The sequence below is a fragment of the Rattus rattus genome, chromosome 2 (assembly GCF_011064425.1).
Source record: "Rattus rattus isolate New Zealand chromosome 2, Rrattus_CSIRO_v1, whole genome shotgun sequence".
Taxonomy (NCBI): Eukaryota; Metazoa; Chordata; class Mammalia; order Rodentia; family Muridae; genus Rattus; species Rattus rattus.
This window is the reverse complement of record NC_046155.1, coordinates 155,749,329-155,768,709: the sequence shown is the minus strand read 5'-3', so window position 1 is coordinate 155,768,709 and position 19,381 is coordinate 155,749,329. Positions and strand designations below refer to the sequence as shown.

The 19,381-nt window shown below is 47.4% G+C and overlaps 1 protein-coding gene across 1 annotated transcript; it reads left to right on the top strand.

Annotated features, from left to right (window-relative positions):
* The first annotated feature begins 4,025 nt into the window (after positions 1-4,025).
* On the top strand, positions 4,026-18,225 carry Ceacam18 (CEA cell adhesion molecule 18). The gene is made up of 6 exons (XM_032893794.1): positions 4,026-4,175; positions 6,036-6,389; positions 8,598-8,882; positions 11,374-11,652; positions 14,829-14,964; positions 17,779-18,225. The coding sequence occupies exons 1-6, from the start codon at positions 4,124-4,126 to the stop codon at positions 17,792-17,794; spliced, it is 1,122 nt and encodes a 373-aa protein (XP_032749685.1). The 5' UTR covers positions 4,026-4,123; the 3' UTR covers positions 17,795-18,225.
* Positions 18,226-19,381: the final 1,156 nt, after the last annotated feature.

The window sequence follows — 19,381 nt, the reverse complement described above, 5'->3', positions numbered from 1 at the left end:
TAAGACTTGGGAAGTCTTGAGGAAGACTTGATCAAGTCTTAAAGGGAGTCTCATCAAGACTTGGAAGTAAACAACTCATAAGTCTCAGGAAATACCTAAAACTGACCAGATACATGATGCACCTTCCTCCCCAAGCTTATATAAGTGGTAAGCACTGCTCAGGAGACAGAATAGCCAAGCTGCTTGGGAAAGACATTGTCCAACCTGTTGAGTTATGTATATGTCATACAGTAAGTGACAGAGGTCTAGCTTTTGTGAACCAATACCCATGCTGGAATTGGCTTAGTCATATAGTTGTCTTTGAAGCATTGGCCAATACCCCCAATAAACTCATTGATTCACCATCTTAGACTTTGGTGTATCATTACTTTGCCCTGCTATCAGTTTCCTATTGGACAAATAGGCATTTGTTTATGTTGCCCCAGGAAAATTGTCATACATTAGGCCTGTAGTAATGCCTTGTCAGTTTCCTTTAAGCATACTGAGCAGACTATACACAGTTTCTCCTCTCAGAGGCAAGATGGAAAAGTTCTGGGTATGTGATTCTGATGTGGATGGCAGTTCTCTTCCTTCAGGTCAGGTCAGTAAGGAGGCAGCCAACTGCAGATGAAGGGTAATAGAAGGAGATATTTTCTCAGTCCTACTACATTCTCCTATCTTCTGTGGTGCTGCTCATTTGAGAATGTCCTTAATTGGCTTAGAGATCTTCTCTCTTTTTCCATCCCCTATCTCTCACCTGTTCTTGTTATAGACTCCACCTATGATGGGGGACATAACTGCACCCATCAATGACCACTACAGTCTTAATTTTTTTTTTTTTTGCTTGTTTTTTGAGACAGGATCTTTCTGTGTATCCCTGGCTGTCCTGGAACTCACTATGTAGACCAGGCTGGCCTCTAACTCACAGAGATCCAACTGCCTCTGCCTCCTAAATGCTGGGATTAAAAGCATGGTGTAGCTGTCTTTGGCTACTTTGTGGGTTCTTTCTTCCACCCTCTGCACTCTTTTCCCACACTCTCAACCCTCTAACATTAGATAAGAGAGAAAATAGGAAAATAGGATAGAGAGGAACAGAAAGAGATCCCTGAATAAAGTCAGGGGTTAAAAGGGGGATGTTATCATTAGACTACTTCCTGCTGCTTAAGGGTGTCAAGTTCTTTGGGCCAAATTTGATCTTCACTCTCAGGATATCTATTTATAATTTCGTCTCCTCTTCCTCTTCCTCCTCCTCCTCCTCCTTCCTCTTCGTCCTCTTCCTTCCCTTCCTCCACTTCTTCTTTTTCTTTTTTGTGCATAACTACTTAACAAACTGAGACCAACAACAATGACTGCCACCACCAACCAACCAACAACCTGACAATGGCCTCCCAATTCTCAGGGCCCTAGCATTTATATATACCCAAAAAAATCCCCAGAATTCCGAATGTCACACAATCACAGCAACTATCTGCAGCTGGAGAAATCACACCTCTGCTAGAGCACAAGGCATAATCAACCGTTGTGGACAGTCTGAAGTATCCCCATGTAAAAGTGACTTTTATTCTTCTGAAGTAATTGTCATCTCCAAGGCTTACTGCCATGATCTGCTAATCTAGTTCTAGTCCTTGAAGCTTCTAGCCTTTGGACAATCTATCAAGGCCCTGAATGCTTTCAACCTCTGAGGCTTACTGCTGAATAAGCTCACTCTTCCTTGTTTTTTCTGAACACTGTTGGCTGATTGAAACTCCTCTCCAAGCTGGCTGATTCAACCTGACATCTCTCAGTATCTGACTGAATTGCCCTGCTTGGCCACATAACTAACCTTGTCAATATGTTCTGGTTCTTTCTCATTCTGTTTCACTGTTACCTAGCTTGCTCTTTCTCTGCAACCTCTCTATAACTGTTCTGGTAAAACTGCCTCCTTTCTCTCTTCTGCCCAAGCTCCCTTAGGTAGCTTCTCCTTCCTGTCTCTTCTTGTAGGAATTGGGCATATCCTATCTCTGACTCATTCTGTCAGATCTTTCTCTGATTCATCACTTTCTCTACCACTCAAGTAGACATCACTTTCAAACATGGATGCTTCCTTCTACAAACTAACTTAACCTTCATTGTTTGGGATTAAAAGTGTGTACTAAGGGTGAGTCTGTTCCAGGCAGAGAAATTAAAGGTATGTGCTAAGGGTTGAACCACACCACGACTAGAAATAGGTGTTTTCGGTAATAACAGGATCTTGGAGTTCACAGTATGATCAAATATCCTGGAACAGCCCCATATCCCACACCCGGGTTTAAAACAGAAACATATATTTCTGATTTTTAAAGAAACCAGACAAATTCCAGAATTCTCATTATAGTATGTGCCACCACACTAGGCTTTTTTTTTAATTGACCTGAATATTTGAGTGTCCCTAAAACATGTTGGATTCCTAACTTCCAGGGTGATGTTACTAAGAGGCAAGAACCTCCAGAAGGTAGAATCCTAGTGAGTGGAATTAGTGCTCTTACAAAAGATTCCATTGAGAAGGTGCTATCTTGTGAGCCAAGAGGAGGAGTCTGCAGGTTCTGCACACCACAGGGGCAATGTGCTGGCTACACTCACTCACTACACTTCACTCACTCACTACTCACTTCACTCACTACAGTGTGAGAACATCTGCCCTTGAGTTTGATGATGCTGGGTAAGAAGAAGTTGACTCCGCTAGTTTGGATACCTGAGGGCAACAGTTAACTCTGTATGCCAGTGGGACTGTGTTCGGATGCCCAGGTAGCTGATGAAATATGTCTGGGTGTGACCATGAGAGTATTTTCAGATGTCAGTGTTTGAATGGAAGACATTCGCCCTGGGAAGGATTATGGTGTTTTTGCTGTTTTTATAGGAAACTATAGAGATAGTCAGGCATAGTGACACGGCCATGATTCCAGCACTCAGGAGCTAGAAATGAGGGCCCCACAAGCCTGAGGGTAGCCTAGGCTACAGTATACAATCCTGTCTCCACAGGCTTTGCATGTGGCTCAGCAGTAGAGCACTTGTCTAGAGTGTTCCATTCCTGGCATCAGAAAAACAAAAACAAGTACAAGTACAAGTAAGAATTTGCTGTTTTTTCCCCTTTCCTCAGTAGTAAGGATCTCATACAGATGGACATCCACAGATAAGTTCACATCCATAAGTTTTCCTTCCAGTTAAGGGTGCCTCCATGAGATACAGGCAGAAGTGTTGTGAGCCATTCTCAGAAAGTGTCCTTTACTCAAGGGATTCTTCCTGAGACTTCCCGCTTCCTGCTGTCTGATGCACAGACACATTGGCAAAGCATCAGCAGCCATCTTGATTCAAGAGGTAGGAGACAGGAGCATCACAGAGTAACAGGCAAAATCACCTAGGACTCAATCCCACCATATACAGAGAGAGAACACTGTCTGCCCCCCCCCCCAATAAGATTTCACTCCCCAGCCGTGGTGCATTATTTTTTTAATGGGTGATTTTTAAGATTCATTTTTATTGTCAATAATGTGTGTGTGTGTTGGGGGGGGTTGTTGACAGTGGATAATATACATGTGTGCATCTATGTAGTCCAGAAGAGGGCATTAGACCCCCATGTGCTGGAGTACAAAAGTAGCCTGACATAGGTTCTGGAAACCAAAATCTCTAGGGTCCACTGCAAGAGCAATACTGTCTCTTAACTCCAGCACGCGCGTGCGCGCATACACACATACACACACACACACACACACACACACACACACACACAAATGCTTTTATGGTTGGGAATATAGCTCAGTGGTAGAGCATTTGCCTAGCATGCAAAGTCCTATGTTCAATCCCCAGTACTGGAGCAAAAAATAAAACCACCAACAGACACATGATGCTTTTGTCTTCGTAACTGCTTTTCTGTATCTCTCAGCTTATAAAAACTAGCGAGAAGCTGGCGTTGTTTGCGTCATAATCGTAAAAATACTAATAGGTATAGAAGTAAGATAAGCAAACGCTGGAGGACAACCTAGAGCCATAAAGATAAGAAATGCTGCCCATAGGCCCACCCTCACTGCCGGGCAGAGTCCTTTCTAGGAGGAGCCACATTGAAAGGGGAAGGCCAGGCAGGGCTGGGGCATCAAAGAACCTGCCAAGCTCTGGAGAACACAAGAAGCTCATGGACTTTTCCAGGCCTAGCTGTAGCCCCTGGAGGCGGCTCACCCTTTTGGGTAAGAGGGGAAAGAATCTGCTTTCTGAGGCCAAGGGGAGGGAAGCTTAGAAAGAGGAGGAAACAGATCTATTGAGGCATAACTCAGAGCTGCAGACAGGGCTCTCCCCAGGGGTTTGTAAGCACATACGTTTGGGTGTATCTCACACCCACAGCGGCACAGCCAGATGAGACACACAGACTCAGTCATATGCACACACACAACCACAGCAGGAACACACACACACACACACACACACAGAGAGAGAGAGAGAGAGAGAGAGAGAGAGAGAGAGAGAGAGAGAGAGAATTCAGTCATATCTACCTGCTGTGTAAACTGGTGAACTTGGACCCCTGCCGCCTCCCTGCAATCACCCCGTGTTCCTTGGGGTTCCCCTTATCTGTCTGGATTCTCTTCCTGCCAGCCTGGGTCCCTTTTTAACTCCCTTCTTCTCCAGGACCCTTTACGCTCCCTGACACAGCTACTGCGATGTGCTAGCAGACACAGATACTGGCCTTGAAGACGTCAGTGTTCACCCTGCAGTAGGAGTGGGGTCTCAGGTACCTTTACCGCCCCCATAGTCAAACCTCAGGTGTTACAGAGTAGGGGATACCAACTTGTGTCCTACCTCACCCACACCCACCTCAGTGAATTCAGATCTGTAATCAAAATTGTGTCAGACCGTCTCAGAGAGACTGACCTGCATTTATTCCCCAGATGGTCGTGAGAGCCCTATACCAGTGCTGACTGGCACAGCCAAGCCCTACCTACCTGGACCTCACAGATCTGCCCTCAAACTAAAAATCTAAGTAGTCTAAGGTTAGGGTTAGGGGATCTCAGGATGCCCGGAAGCCCAGAAGAGACACATAGCCCAGGTTGGTCAGGGGACATCAGAGCTAAGGATGAAGAAGTGAGTTCTCAGGGAGGCTGCAAAAATGGAGTGGAGATCTGTGTATAGAGATGTGGACCAGCATGCACAGAATGTGACAGAACAGAGGAGAGCAGGGTCACATCCTGTGTTTGATTGAGATACACATGTCTGTTGTGTGAAAGATGGATTGGGGGAGCGAGTAGCAAAGGGAATTGGGTGGGGCCAAAAGGAAAAGGAGAAAGTGTGTAAGACAAGGACTGAGGGAATGAGGGAGGGGAGGGGTCAGTCCTCAACCGGAAACTCTTAACGAGGTATTTTATTCTACGTGTACGCATGTGTGTGCTTGAGTGTGTTCACCACATGTATGCATGTACCCATGGAGGCCAGAAAAGGGCGTCAGAGACCGTGGAGCTGGAGCTACAGTAGTTGTAAGCCACCCACTCTGGGTGCTGGGAGGAGCCAAAGCCAGGTCCTCTACCAGAGCCGTGAGTTCTCTTAGCCAACTCTAGACCCAGCTATACTGGGAATTCTTCATTGATGGTCGGAGTTGCTTTGGAGTCAGTGACAGTTCCTGACAGGAGCAGGAGAGGGAAGACTTGCAGGCTTGTGTTTCAGTCTAGCGGATTGAGGAAGCCATGGTAAAACAACAGTTCAGCTCATGGCAGCAGTAGGGTGTGGTGGAGGCGTTCACACCATAGCACATATGAGGAGCACAGAGGAGGGCAGGAGCCAGAGGCTGGGTATGAGCTCTGCAGGCTTTCCTTTAGTGACCTACTCCCACCACTAAGACCTTGTCCCCAAAAGACCACAGCCGCCCAAAGTACTGCCACCAGCAGGGGACCAGGCGTTCAGAATCTGGGCCTGTGGGAGACATTGAAGATTCAAATTCTGACAGTTATAGAGTTGTAAAAGTAATGACCTGAATCTCGTCCCCCACTTTCCTCCTCTCTCTTACACCCCCTCTCCCCCCATCATCACCCGCAACTCTCTCTCCTCTTTGGTTTCCCCAGCCAGTTTGCTGACCTGTGGCATCTGCCAGGCTTCTGGGCAGATCTTCATCAGCCCAGACTCACTCATGGGAGTGGAGAACTTCCGGACCATCCTGACCCTAGAAAATGTCCCAGAAGACGTCCTGGAGTACAGTTGGTATCGGGGCACGGACAACAGTACAGGCAACATGATCTTCAGCTATAAACCTCCCAATACCCGACACCCTGGGCCCTTGTACAGTGGGCGTGAGAACGTGACCCGTACAGGTAGCCTGGTGGTGAAGATGTCGGCGTTAAATGACACAGGCAACTACACTGTCCAAGTGGACACCAGCAACGGGACCCAAACAGCGACTGGCTGGCTCGAGATCATAAGTGAGTTGGCATAGCAACCAGTTTCCCCAACAAAAAAAGGGAAGCTTGTCCTAAGGGTTCCGAGAGGGAGATTCCTTGGAGGGCATGCCGTCCCGTGTCTCAGTTGCCTAAAAGTGACCCTGGCAGCCATGCAGGTGGCTCTCTGGCTTTTCCTGCAGAGATGGGTCACTCCTCACAAACAAGGACTCAGTTCACTTGTTGAAGAGAGGATTTATTTTCCACTGCTGTGTAACACTCATACTTTAGAGCAGCGGCTCTCAAACTTCCTAGTGCTGTCACTCTTTAATACAGTTCCTCGTGTCGTGGTGACCCCCAACCATAAAATTATTCCATTGCTATAACTTTGTTACAGTTATGAATCACAATAATATCTATGCAGAATATTTGATATGTGACCGCCCAGAGGGACCATGACTCACAGGTTCAGAACTGCTGTTTAGAGGCTTAAAAAATATAAAACATCTGGGCAGTGGTGGCACATGCCTTTAATCCCAGCACTTGGGAGGCAAAAGGAGGTGGATCTCTGTAAGAGATGGAGTTCCAGGACAGCCAAGGCTACACAGAGAGACCCTGTCTCAAACAAACAAAAACAAACAAATAGTAATAAAATAATTAATTGTATCTATTTTTGTAGTACTAAGGATGGAACCTGGAGTGTTCTATATGCTGGGGAAGCACTCTACCACTGAGTCACGCCCCAGCCCCTCACTGGGGGATTCTAGGCAGGGGCTCTACCACTGAGTCACACCCCAGCCCCTCACTAGGGGATTCTAGGCAGGGGCTCTGCCACTAATCCATGCCCCAGCCCCTCACTGGGGGATTCCAGGCAGGGGATCTACCACTGAGCTACTCCCCAGCCACTCAGTGGGGAATTCTAGGCAGGGGATCTACCACTGACCTCTATCCCTAGCTGGGACTCACTGTGTTGTCCAAGTTGGACTAGAGCTTTCAGTTCCCCTGCCTCTGCTTCCTGAGTGCTAGAGCCACAGCCATGTACTACTACACCTAACTTATTATCACGTGACTTTTGTGGGCCACAAGTTTGAGCACTGTCCTGGCTGAGTCCTTCGAGTCTCATGAGGTACTAGTTAAAGACTGTGTTCTCATAGGGAGACCTACCTAGGGAAGAACCTCCTGGTTTGAGGATGAGGTCCTTTCCTGGTGTTTGCATGATCATAGACTTGGCTATCAATGCACTGTTTTATGTTTGTTGCCATAACTGTAGGGCCAAGTATTTTGTAGTTCATTATAGCAATCTCTTCCGTGACAGTGATGGTCATTCCAGACCTGGAGGAAGTAGCATGGCTGCCTTGGAGATCTGTCCACCCCAGACTGCTTGCACTGGTGCCCTAGGACCAAGGGGAGAGTATAGTTTTCTGAGGACAAGAAGCCCTCTGCCTTTTTCTGAGTCTATACTCTGTGGCCCTGAGCCTTATCTTTCCTCAGTGAGGAACTGTGTTCCCAAGCTCTTCCATCCCTAGGAAGGGTAAATATCTACATATTTGTCATCTATACGTTTGGAGAGAATTTGGTAGACCGAATGAAACTCGAACAGTGGATCTAATTATTATGACTAGTTCCAAAGCCACCACCTGTCCCAGCTCCTCCGAGATGAGGGCCCTGGACTTCACAACCACTGGGAGCAAGGTTGGGGAGATGGCTTAGTAAGTAAAGCACTTGCCAAGAAAGCTTGAAGATCCAAGTTTGCATGCCGGGGACGGGGGAATACATCTGTGTTTTCAGCACCCCTACGGGACATGTGGAAGGTCACCACCACAACCTTCCGCTAACCCGGGGTACACAGAGGTAATCGAGTGACCCTGCCTCAGGCAAGGCAGCAGGTGAGGTCTGATCCTCACGGTTGTCCTTCGTCCTCCACACATGCTCTCAGTGCATGTGTGGCATGTGTTAGCACTCTCACCCACAAACACATGTTCTACATACAGTATACATAGACATACAGAGGGGGAAAAGCCAACCACCATTAGACCACCTATTCATGACCAAGAACCTGCTGTTGTTGCTGTCATACAGAACGGCTCAGGCCTATGGGCCATGCAGCCTGCTCTCCACACCTCCCTCCTCTACCCCTCTCGGTGCAGGGGCTTCCCTTGTGCCTTATCTTAGGGCTCTCTACACCTCGTCAACATGCCCCGAAGCTTGAAGAAGCTGACGCTATACCTGACCTGTTCCTTCTGCTTCACCTAGAGTTGAGAGACGACCCAGGCATCTCAGTCAATGTTTCAGCCAATGCCAGCATGCTGGTGGAAGGCATGGACTCCGTGGTTGCCAATTGTCTTACCAACTCCTCGAACATCAAGTGGTACGTGAATTTTGTGCCAACCTCAGGCAGTAACCGCATGACGATTTCCCCGGATGGCAAGACTCTGGTCATCCACGGGGTCAGTCGTTACGACCACAGTCTTCAGTGTGCCATAGAAGATGTCCCAGAAATACTCCAGAGAAGTGACATGATTTCCTTAACTGTGGCCTGTGAGTGTCCATGGTAGTGGGAGGGGAGCCGGTGGTAGCCTCTAGTATGTATCCAGGAAAACGGCTGAGCCAGCCTGCAGCCAGCTAGGTCTGGCTAATATCCCAGCTCTGGGTGTTTAGCTCTGTGGGTTTATGACTGCCCTCCCCATGAGGTGCTGGACCTTAGGAGAGGGACATACTCCCCATTCTTAGATTAGAAATGGCCGGTATGAGTTTGCTGAGGCCTGGTTATTTGTTTGTTTTTGTTGGGAGAGGCAAGTGGGGCTGGGAATGGGTGTCCTCAAACAAGAACCTGAATTAGGATCCCTGGCCTTTGCATAGATGTTGACTGTGACAGCACATGCCTATAATCCCTAGCCTAGCAGGACAGAGAGAGATTGCTGGGGCTCAGTGGTCAGCCTGTCTGGCCAGAATACATGAATTCTAAGTCAGAAAGATATTTTATCTGTTTCTTTTCTTTGTTTGCTTTGTTTTCTTTTTTCTAAAGAGAAAAAAAGCATGGAGTTGGGTGGGCCAGGAAGTGGGGAGGATCTGGGGGAGGTGAAAGAAGAGACCATAATCAGAATATATGGTATGGAAGTAAAGATGCCTGAGAGAGTGATTGAGGAATGCCTGTGATATTGACCTCTAACCTGCACATATAAGTCATATATGTGCCCACACTTTCCTGAACCCATGTATGAATCCTACACAGACACACACACATAAACACACACATACTCTCTCTCTCAAACACACACTCTCACATACACACATACACACACACACACACACACATACACACACTCACACACATACACACACATACACACTCATACACACTCACACACACACTCACACACACACGGAGAGAAAGAGAGATTACAGTCAATCTTTTATTCTTACCTTCATTTCAGATCACAAGTCTACCTTTCTTATTTGCTTTTATGTATGTCTATGTGTGTATATCTGTGTGAGTATACGCCATGTGTGGGGGTGCCAATGTTCGATCTCCTAAAGGTGCCTGATGCGGGTGGAGTGCTGGGAACCAAGCTCAGGTCCTCTGCAAGAAGAGCAAGCACTCTTAGCTGCTGAGCCATCCATCTCTTCGTTCTCAATTACGTTTAGTTAGCTCTATGAAACCTTCAGATCTGTTCACCAATTTTGTTTTCTTCTGAATTTAGGAAAGTCATCTTCACTTTTTCTTCTCGCCCTCATTGCAAGTTGGATTTAAAAACGTAATCTTGGTGTGAGATACAGGTCCGTGAGAGAGTCTCAGGCTAGGACCCCCAAGTGAGGAGGTGGGGTGTGGCTCAGTAGGGGAGCTCCTCCCACTAGCATGCATGAAGCCATGTGATCCCAAGCACAGCACCAGCACCGCCAATAAACACAGAGCTCATCAACACCCACTCAGAATCTTTCAGCACCCAACTGTCGTTTACATTTAATTTCAGCTGAAAATCACAATCAAACATGGCAAACAATTTTCACATTTTAGTTAGGAACCGCTCAGGGCTCCTCCTGTTTCCTAAGATGGATTCTGTGGCACCATCAGAAGAAAACTAATTCACAGGAGGACAGACAACCCCTGACCCCCATGCTGCCATTTATGGGTTTCAGGTTGCAACCTGGACTGAGGCCTCAGAGACTGTAGCCAGGTAGCAACTAGTTGCTACTTTTGTATGAACGGGTACTTGAACCCTCCTCCTCTCCTCTGAGATTTGCATCTGTAAGATGAAATATTTATGGACCAAATGACATGAGTCTTGATTAACATTCTGCTAGGCTCCTCCTAGGAACCCATCAACAGTGACCTAGCAGACTGCTGGCTACCCCAGCCACCCCCACCCCTGTCTGTCTCATCTCTGTTTCTCTCTGTCTCTGTCTCTCTCTGTTTCTCTCTGTCTCTGTCTCTCTGTCTATCTCATCTCTGTCTCTCTCTGTCTCTCACTGTCTCTCCTCTCTCTCTGCCTGCCTTCTCTTACTCTTTCTCTCTGTTCCCATGTATTCCTGGACAGCCTCTTCCTTTCTTTCTCTATCCCTGCTTTCTCTGCCCTCTTGGGTCTGTCTGCCCTTACCCCTTCTGCAGGTCCCTCTTCTGTTCCCTTTCCACAATAAACCTCCCTTAATCCAGATCTGTCACATGGTTTGATTTCTCAGGGAGACACCTTGGCAAACCCGCCCCCCCCTTACTCTGCTGCCCCTGCTTCATAGCTCATGACAGTGAGTTTTGTGGATCACACACTGCGAAACCTGTTCAGAGTTTAGATGGTGTCCTATGACACAGCTGGTGTGTGAGCTTTTCTGCCCTGCTCTACGCCATTTACCATATCTAGTGTGTAGGGCAAGCAAGGTTTAGCCCACAGGAACTCAGAGTGGAAACTGCCTTGACTGTTTCAGTTACCATCTGGGGTGGGCTCATCACACGGAGAGGGACACCTGTGTCTTCTGGACAAGATGCCATCCGAAGGGATTGGAAGTACAGCTGTGGTCTCCTTCCCTGTCTCTGCAGATGGACCAGACTATGTGTCACTGTTGACCGAGCCCTATGCCTTTAATGGTGTGCTGCGTGCTGTTATTGGTTCCTACGTGCAGCTGGAATGTACCGGTTACTCCAGGCCGGTAGTCCAGTACCACTGGATTCATAACGACTCCCTCCTAAGCATCTCCGAGAACTTGACCCTCCCTAGTCTGTCCTGGGAACAAATGGGCAGTTACCGGTGTATTGTGGAGAACCTGGAGACTCAGCTGGCCTTCTATAGGGATGTCACCATCCAGCCACCTCTATCTCGTGAGTACAACCACCAGGCTCTCCAAACGTTGCCTCCCATATGTTTTTGTCTAGGCAGGAGGCCCCTCTGTTGCTACGCCCCACTTGCAGCTTCCGGTGTGCCACGGAAAGGATCAGCATAGGACCAACTTCTCAGCACAAAGGAGATGTCTTTGCCCCAGAAAGACAAAAGGAAGGGGAATAAGAGACAAAAACAGGTGACAGAGAATGAGAGAAGGGAAAGGAACAAGGGGGAGAAAGAAAAGGGGTGTTTGCTCCAAAGGACAAAGGACTGCCTGTGGATAGAGGGGAAACAGATGTGACCCTTAGGGGAACTCCAGTGTTAGGATGAATTGGCTTGTCTTGATTGGGCATGTTAATTATGTGGGCTAAAAGGGGACTTTTGATTTCTGGACTCTGATACTTTGGTAGCTGGACCTTGGTAGTCAGCCTCAAGAGGAGGAAGTAAACCTTGATGGCTAGCTTTAGGAATGAAATCTAACAATTTAGCAAGGCAGAGGAAACAGGGAAGGGCGAGGCCTGGGCGGGGTTGGGGAGAGCTGTTTGCCATGCTCAAGCCTGCTAGAGCCCTTCAGTGATGCCCTCCCTCCTCATCCTCTAAGGACCTGTCCAAAGCAGCCCATTCTGTCAATCATCCATAGTCCCCAGTCCTGGAGTCAGAGCAAGATGCACAAGAGACAAGATTGGCCAGTATTAGCTTTCTGTGTGCTAGCCACAGTTATGGCCTGTGGGACCATCCTGGTCTCCTGGCACAGCAAGTGGTTCAGTACCATCCACCTCTGTCTCACAGGTAAAGAAACATAGCCCTAGGACTTGAGCTCCTGACCCAAGGCTCCACACCGTACAGGAAAGTGGAGAGATCCTTTACAAAGGATCTGACCCCACAGCCTTTGCCTGGAGGAGAGTGCAGGAAGACAGCCCGGGAGTTCAGTCACTGCAGAAAGACATATTCCTTCTGGTTTCAAAATGAGGAACTTGGGGCAGATTTGCAAACGAGGAAAGCCCTCATTTCTCCCTAGCAGCTCAGTCATTTTCCACAAAGAGAGAAAGTGATCTGATCAGTGAGAGAGCCAAGGAAAGGGCACTGAGCTGTGCAGACTCGAGCTGAGGGCTTGGCGCAGTCAAGCGCTTGCTGTGCAAGCCTGTGTGAAGACCCGAGGTCAGTATGCAGAGCCCAGGTAAAAAAGTCAACCGTGGACGTGTGCTCGTGATCCCAGCTGGGGTGGCAGAGACAAGAGGATCCCCAGGGCTTGCAGGCTACCCAGCCTGGCCCACTTTGAGAGCTCCAGGCCAGTGAGAAAGCTTATCTTGAAAACTGAAATGAGGTCGGGAGGAGGAGGAAGCAAGCAGAGCTCTGGGTCTGAGGGCCAGGCAGGGCTGTGCAGTGAAGTTCCGTCTCAAGCAAAACAAAACAAAACAACAAGGTGAGCTCGTAAGATGGGTCAGCAAATGGAAGTCCTTACCTCCAAGCCTTGGCACACTGAGTTCAGTCCCAGAGACCTCCAGTAATGCAAGAGGGAGGGATGGCTCCCTCAAGTCATCCTCTGACACCCACACACGATAACACCTTAGAAATAACTTGAAGTTAACGTCTGACCTTCACGTGTATGAACAAACACATGTGGGCACATTACACACACACACACACACACACACACACACTGTTCTAGAATCAAAGGATCTCAGGTGCCAATTCTAACAGTGCTACTAATGTGAACCAGGAGGCAGAATTTCACCGTTTCCAGACTCAGTTTTCCCATATGCAGAGCTGGGCCAAGTGCCTGGGCAGTACCGTGCTGTGAGAGTCAGAACGCTGTAGAAAACTGCACCAAAGGCGGCCAGCCCCCCTGCACACTCCAGAGAAGGCCAGGAGCTGATCCAGCATAGCGTGCTCACGAGGCTCCCGGATTCACTGTCTTCTACTGTGTAAAACTAAGCTTTAGGAAGGAAGGCTGTGCAGCCATTACTCATTGCTTGTCCCTAACTACAGTGCAGTCCCAGAATCGCTGGTGTCCTGCTATTATCTTCAGTGAGTTAATGACCCTGTGTAACCAGCACTACACCCCTTATAACTCCCTATCCTCAGGACCTGGTATATTTGCTGTTCTTCACTCCATCATCCGCTGTCTGCTTCTGCATCCATTCTTACTCTTAAAATAGTCAAGGCTGGAGTTTAATCTCGGTCTGTGGTGCAGTGGCACAGCTCAGTACGTCAGGAAGGTCATGGCATCGGGAGTATGAAGCAGCTAGACATGTGAGTGCTGGTAATCAGCTCACTTTTTTATTCAGTCTGGGGCCACAGCCCATGGAGTGGCTCTTCCCTCTTCAGCTAAACCTCTCTGCAAAGCCCCTACTAGACCTCTCCAGCGGCCGTCTCTCATCGTTGACTCTAAATCGTCAAGTTCTCAATATCAAGCATCATGGCCTCCCACCTGGATGCCATCCCAAAAGAACAAGGGGTTGTCTTTGTTTTATTTTTTAATGTGTGTGTACATGATGCATATCTACTGAATGGTACACCTCTAGAGGGTGAAGACCAACTTCATGGAGTCAGTTCTCTCCATCTTTCCATGGTCCACTTAGCAAGTACTTTACTCACTGACCTATCTCGCCAGCCCCAAGTAATTTCGATCATTGATGAATCCCTGGTACCTGAATAGTGCTTACACATAGTGGGTGCTGACAAATCTTTGAAGAACCTATAGGTGGCCAAGTGCGCTGGTTAGTTTTTATCAACTTACATAAGCCTAGATATAGCTGGGAAGAAAGCCATCTTACCTGAGAAAAATGCATCCATAGTATTGGCCTGTAGACAAATATGTGGGACATTGTCCTAATTGATGACTGATGTGAGAGGGCCCAGTCCACTGTGGGTGGTGTCATTCCTAGGCAACATGGTTCTGGGTAACGTAAGAAAGCAGGCTGAGCAAATCAGAGAGCAAGCCAATAATCCTTGATCCTCATGGCTTATGCTTTAGTTCTTGCCTCTAGATTTCTGCTTGAGTTCCTATCCTGACCTTCCTTCATGATAGAATGTAAGATAAAATAGACCCTTTCCTCTCCAAGTTACTTAGGTCATGGTGTTGTATCACAGCAATAGAAACTCTGGCTAAGACAGTGAGTGAAGAAATGAGTTTAATGAGTGTCCTGATTGTCCTGTTCTCCTCTCCATCCAGGGCCACTGCCTACTGTGAAAAGAGAATTATACATCCCAGGATACTTGGTGATAATCCTCATCATATTGGCAACCACGGGAGGTGCCTACATGTGTAGAGTCCTGGTCTACGCCCTGCAACTATCCTGCTCCAGAAGGTGACCATTGTTCTACATCATAGTGTCAGGGCTTAGTCTCATGACCCAGGAGACATAAACAGATGGTGAAACTGTCCAGAACTGGACACCAGGGTTCTTATGAGGCAGACAGATAGATTCCCAAGACCAGAAGCCAGTGGAAGAGAGAGCTCATGATGAAGGAGTTAAAGACACGTGCTGGAAGTCAGCCAAAGGATGGATTAATCATGATCTCTGAAGAGTACAGCACTTCTCAGCTTCAGCACTGCCCATACTTAAGAGAGCTAGTTGTTCCAGATGGGGGGAGTAAGGCTGTCCTGGGCGTGGTAGTGTGGTAAGCACATGACCACGACATGCCAGTAGTAAAATCCACCACCACCCTGGGTTAGATAGCTAAAAGTATCCCCAGGTCAGGTTTGGGGACCCGAAACTGCCCTGGCATGAAATTCAGTATTAGAAGTAATAGTGGTGGAACTGGGGGAATGGCATAATGGTAAAATTCTTGATATTGTAGAATGGAGACTTAAATTAATATCCCCCAATACCCATGCAAAATCCAGACATGGCAGCGTGTGCCTGTAATCCCAAGGGCAGAGGAAGACAGGTGTATGGCCAACCACCAGTCTAGCTGAAATGGTAAGCTCTGAGTTAAGTGAGTGGGTGGGGGTGGGTGTGCTGGCATGCACCTTTTATCCCAGCACTTGGGAGGTAGTGGGCAGGTGGACCTTTGTGGTTTCTAGGCCATCCTTGTCTACATAGTGATCTCCAGGATAGCTAGGGGATACATAACGAGATGATGGTGTCAAAGTGGTGGTGGATGGTGGTGATGGTGATAACGGTGATGGTGGTGATGATGGTATCAGTCAGCTGTCTGTTACTGTAACAAAATACCTGAGTCAATTATAAAAATTAAGATAAATCTTGGATCACAGTTTCAGAGCTTTCAGTTCATAGTCAATTGCCCCCATTGCTAATGGACCTGTGCCAAAGCAATACATTCTGGCTTCTCACCTTGTAATGAGCAGAAAGCAAAGAGAAGAGAAGAGGCTGGGCTTCCAATCCTCCCTCCAGTGGTAACCCCTTCCAATAAGCTATCTCTACAGAAATAGATAATTAATAAACAGTCCCCTCAGTGGGTCACCCGCTCCAATTGTTTACGTTCTCAAAAGAAAGACAAACACACAGCCCTTATATTTTGCTGTGCCTTACACAGCACAATAGCTGGACCACTTCCTAACCTCCACGTGTTTGACCCAAAGGGCTGCTCGACCGGGCTGCGCTCTGGGCCGCAGCCCCTGGATCCTTCACATGGCAGCCATGCATCTCTGTCCTGCCATCTTCTCAGACATAGCATCTCTCCTCTCCTGCACACATTCCCCACATCGCAGCTCCCCTTCTTCCTACTTCCTCTCCCTCCCATGTCTGGGAATCCTGAAAATGCCACCTCTGTCTGCCCTGCCCAGCCATTGGCTGCCGGCATCTTTATTTACCAATCAGAACCAGCCGGGGGATGGGGGGCAGGGTCCCTCAGTGTCTTATGTGCAGACACTCAAGTAGGCAGTTCGGGGGACCAAAATTGACATAATACGAACAGCATTAGGCCAAAACCACTACATATCTTCTAGTCCTTATGTCTTAAGGGTTTCCCAACTTTCAATTCATTAGGGACTAAACCTTTAACCCGTAGTCTTATAGGGAACATTCTAGATCCAATATTCAGCAGGATCTATGGCGATAAAGATGGCTACTAACGATGCTGGTGATGATGGTGACATTGAATTGGTGATAACACTTGAAAGCTGACTGAGTATAAGCCAGTCTGTGGAACCAGCAGGCAGCATCCTCCATGATTTTTGCTACACTTTCTTGGTTTTGAGTGAGTCTGGGTTGAATGTTACACTGTGTGGAATAGCAAACAGGCCTGCCTCTAGGTTCCTGCCCTGGTTTCCTTCCATGATGTACTGTGATCTGGAATGGCTAACTGAAACAAACCCTCTCTGTTCCTACATGGATTTGGTCTTTTATCACAGCAAGAGAACTGAATGAAACTAGAACAGATGTGTTTTACTAATTATTTTTCCTGACATTAAAATCAATTAATATTAAAAAGTATGGGTGGAAACATTCTGAACTCTAAGCACCAAGGTGAAGCCCCAGGTTCATCTCTCCCGCTGGCACGTGTGTAGAGGGAGGAGTTGGGTCCCTTTATATATTTTTTGTCACATTAGGAGATCAGTGCTACTCAAAGTCGCCCCGGTGGTGGTAGCACCATGAGTTCCTCACTGCCACGCCAATGTTCTGGATTTTTCAAATGAAAATCACACATGTAACCTTCTGTTTTAATATGTCCTAAACAGCTCAAATGGTTGTGCCACTCCCAAATGTTCACGTTGTTAACGCCTCCCCTCCGATACTCCTAAGTTATTTACCACTTACTAAAATCTACATTCGGTCTATATTACCCTAGACCCAATGGGGGTTCCCCTGGGGCAGCTCTTTCCAAGCTCTTATATGATTGGTGTGCTCTCTCTTCTGCCTCTCTCAAGCCTGGATTTTATTCCTTTCTCGGCATGGCAACTCTTCTCCTTCCTCTATCTTGGTCCCCTTGTCTACAAATCCTAAATGTCTCCCTGCCCAGCCATTGGCTGCCAGCAACTTTATTTACCAATCAGAACCAACCAAGGGCAGGGACCCTCAGTGTCTTATGTATGGATTCTCATATAATTTTGGGTACCCAATTAACATAATACAAGCGTTAAACCAAATCTACAACAATTTCTTTCCCAGGACTTTAAGAACACAAGATGTGACTTCTTCCCTCATTTTGTCCCACAGGAGAAACTTGTCATAAGTGTCCACAGATGACCTAGAGGACAGCCCAGCCAGGGAAGGAGATGAAGGAGACAAGAGAGAATGAGTGCCCCCTGGGGACCAGCTGGACTGCACCAGCACCACATGTCTCTGGAACATTCTGGGGAGGGCACCATCCCAGGCTTAGTGAGCTGAAGAAATCTAGGCTACCGGATAAATTGGAAGACTCTCTGTGGGACCTGAAGGAGGGGTGACATCGCCTGGCCATCAGCAGCACCATCTGCCAAGCAGAGCTGGCCAAGCTGGGATTGGCAATGTGAGAGTTCTAGGTTCTAATTCTAGAGCCCCCTCTCCCTCCAGTGTTCCAAGCTCACATCCTTACTCTGAAACTAGGGGATCTTGACAAATTCTTTGAAGATGCTCAGATCACTATTGCCAATGACAGAGAAATGAAGCAACTTTAACTTCAGACAACTGGTGTCAGTTCCTTAAATAGGTTCCTCTCCCCCTCCCCAGGTCTAAGAATCACACTGGTAGAAAGGCTTCCCAGTGAGGAATGTGGTTGCCTTCTGATTAGAGCTGAATACAGGACCACAGAGGCACGGTCAAAAACAGAAAGAAGGGGTTGGGGATTTAGCTCAGTGGTAGAGCGCTTGCCTAGCAAGCTCAAGGCCCTGGGTTAGGTCCCCAGCTCGAAAAAAAAAAAAAAAAAAGAAAAGAAAAAAATCATTATTAAAAATAGAAAGAACAGATCAGGGGCTGGGGGAAGAGTGCATACTGCCATACTGCCCTTGCAAAGGTCCCATGTTGGGCAGCTCACAGTCAGCTACAGGAGGTCTGATGCTATCACCTGAACTCATCATGAGTTCACACACACACACACACACACACACACACACACACACACACACACACACACACACCATTTGAAAATATAGAAGAATATATAAGAAAGTCTGTTGCATATTCCTGTCATCCCAGGCTTTGGAAGCTGGAAGCAGGAAGCTTAGGAGTTCAAGGTCGTCTTAAGCCACCTAGCAAGTTCTAGGCTAGCCTGGGGTACTTGTGACCCTTTCTGTTTTCATCAGTGTTGTTCTATCCCTGTGAAGAGACACCATGACTACGGCCATTCTTATAAAGGAAAATATTTCGGGGATTGGTTTACAGGTTCAGAGGTTCAGTCCATTAGCATCATTGCAGGAAACATGGTGGTAGACAGGCAGATATGGTGCTAGAGAAAAGCTGAGAGTTCTATATCTGGAAGAGAGGGTGACACTGGGCCTGGCTTGAGCTGAAACCTCAAAGCCCTCCCTCAGTGACAAACTTCCTCCAACAAGGGCACACCTCCAATAATACCACTCCCCACGAAGCCCATTTTCATTCAAATCACCGCACTGTCTCAAAGAATAACCAAACCAAGAAGCATAGATAAGTCAACAGTGATAGATGTGATATGTATAGCACAAATGCAGGTTCAGTCCAATTTTCACATGCAAGTGAAAAATTGAAAAAATGTTAACTATTACCAGTGTTTCCTCTTTATGTTACGTTCTTCTTTATGCTTTGGTTCTAAGGTACTTTTCCCTCACAAAGTACATACACTGTTTTTAAAAACCAGGGAAAGGAA